This window comes from Alligator sinensis, unplaced genomic scaffold (genome assembly GCF_000455745.1).
Source record: "Alligator sinensis unplaced genomic scaffold, ASM45574v1 C65523701_1, whole genome shotgun sequence".
NCBI classification, from domain to species: domain Eukaryota; kingdom Metazoa; phylum Chordata; order Crocodylia; family Alligatoridae; genus Alligator; species Alligator sinensis.
Window position 1 is genome coordinate 1 of NW_005844918.1, and position 2,018 is coordinate 2,018.

General features: G+C 48.7%; 1 protein-coding gene across 1 annotated transcript; it reads right to left on the bottom strand.

The window, feature by feature from the left end:
- Positions 1 to 29: 29 nt before the first annotated feature.
- Positions 30 to 1,450, bottom strand: LOC102382863 (hydroxysteroid 11-beta-dehydrogenase 1-like protein B). Its single transcript, XM_006039375.3, has 3 exons — positions 1,248 to 1,450; positions 726 to 837; positions 30 to 467 (listed from the first exon to the last, which is right to left on the bottom strand). Exons 1-3 carry the CDS (start codon positions 1,374 to 1,376, stop codon positions 37 to 39), a joined length of 672 nt encoding a protein of 223 aa, XP_006039437.2. The 5' UTR covers positions 1,377 to 1,450; the 3' UTR covers positions 30 to 36.
- Between the last annotated feature and the right edge of the window lie 568 nt (positions 1,451 to 2,018).

Here is a 2,018-nt window from a genome sequence, read left to right on the forward strand (position 1 = left end):
ATTGGTAGGTGAGCAATCCCAGTGAACAGTTCTAGATCAGTTTGCAAAGAGCATTTGGAAGACTAATTTAGAGAAGAGTTGCAATGATGCCTCCTTAGTCACCAAGGAGTTAACAGAGCTTCCCTGGAACTGAAAGCCCCTGGGACAGGCAGGAAAAGAGAATAGTATTTCCTGTAAAGTGGAAACAATGATTTCCCTAGTATGGTTAGGCATGGAGCCAGCTTGACTTAGAGTAGTACAGGTTAGGTAATCCACTGGCAGGGAGCAGCTTTCCTTACCACTCAAGGAGGAGATGACAATGATACTGCCCTGAGACTCCTTCAGCATAGTCATGGCTGAAGCAGTCAGCTGGACATAGCTCAAAAAGTTGACAGTCATGGAGCTGGTCACTTCTGTCATATCTCCCTGAAATGGGCCAAATGAACCAGTTCCTCCAACGTGGTTCAAAACTAGGTAGTCAAGGCCTCCTGGAAAAGGAAAGGAAACATAGATTCAGAGGGAGCATATGGATCTGTTTTGGGGTCAGGATGGTTGGGATACAGTATTCTTCTCTCTAGTCTTCAAGACACCAGCCTGTCCTCTCGATGCCTCAACCTCCCTTGTGCGAGGGAGAAGTGTTTCAGGAAAAGGCAATGCAGAGGGCAGGTGTCAGTAACCCAAGAGAGGTCCCACTTCCCATTTTTTCAGAGGACAGTTGCATTTTGCTATGAACCTGGAAAGCATACCTAGTTTGCTTCCAGCTTCTTCAATGACTTCCTGGGCTGAACTCAAGTTGTTCATGTCGGCCACAACATACCTGGCAGAACTCGCCCCCAGTTCCAAGCACTTCTTTGCCACCTGGAGAGAAAAGAGCAGCCTTCAGCACAGCCAAGGTCAGAGGACTTGGTGCTGCTGCAGGCTACACATAGCAGCTGTTCTGTGGCACAGGGGAGAGCATGCAGCCATTTGCTTTAGTTGGACCCTGGTCAAGGATGAGGCTGGAGCTCATTTAACATGCCAAGGAAGAACTAACTGTATATGAGGAGTTACGCTGGGCAAGAGAGCAAAGAGGTGATGGTCTACAGCAGTATGCTCAAGGCCAAATCCTGGGCTTAAGTGTACACACACAGTTCCTAGGGAGGCTATCGTTTCTAATGGGGTAGCCACTCCGGTGCCCTTTGGTGGTGGGATGGAAAATGATGTTTAAAAGGAACCCAGAGGTTCTGTTTCTTCCCCCACTTTGGGCTGCACTCCCTTGGGGTTCTCACCTCCTTGAGCTGCTTCTCCCTCCGAGCGGTGATGATCAGGTGGGCTCCCATCCTGGCAAACTCGTAGGCTATTTGTTCCCCAATCCCAGTGCTTGAACCTGTGACCAGCACACGCTTCCCTTGCACCATATCTGGAGGTTTAAGAGACTCATCAGGAATTTTGCTCCCTTCCCAGTACTGTGAGCATTGGTGCTGTCATAGCAGTTTGCAGAACCCCAGAACATTCAGCACTGAGTCCTGATTCTCTAAATCTCACAAAAGGAAGAGAAAAAGGGCCTCCTTGTATGTAAAATGGGTGGAGTGGTGCTTTCCTCCTCCAAGAGGGGTCAAAAGTGTCACTTTGCAAAGTACTGAGTGCTAACAAAACTCTTTTAAAACTGGGTAGTAGTAGCCCCTTGGATGTTCTAGGGGCCATTGGTTTTCTGTGTAATTGGACAAATTAGGAGGGGAAGGACCCATTGCCTCATTCTGTTCTGTGGCCAGTGCAGAATAAGGTATGTCTACTGGAGTCCGGTTAAGGCTACCTTTAAATGCCAAAGTGGCAGGCTTTCAAGCACTTTCCTTGGGAGACTTTTCCACAGGCTATCACACCCCCCTGCCTTCCTGGTTTTGCCTGACACTGGCCTCCAAGAAGGATGCCTGCCAATGGATCTGTGAGCATCTGAAGTCCCAGGGTGATGGGTCTGGGATGAAGGATGCTTGCCAGTTGTAGCACCATGCATGGTGTTTGGAACAATTGTGTTCTGTCTGCTCAATCAATATGGTTTTTGG

Excerpts from the sequence above, each read along its gene's own strand:
- LOC102382863 (XM_006039375.3), bottom strand. The coding sequence starts at position 1,376 with ATGGTGCAAGGGAAGCGTGTGCTGGTCACAGGTTCAAGCACTGGGATT. Across the intron at positions 838-1,247 it reads GGGAGAAGCAGCTCAAGGAG|GTGGCAAAGAAGTGCTTGGA; the intron begins GTGAGAACCCCA and ends TTTTCTCTCCAG. Across the intron at positions 468-725 it reads AGAAGCTGGAAGCAAACTAG|GAGGCCTTGACTACCTAGTT; the intron begins GTATGCTTTCCA and ends TTCCTTTTCCAG.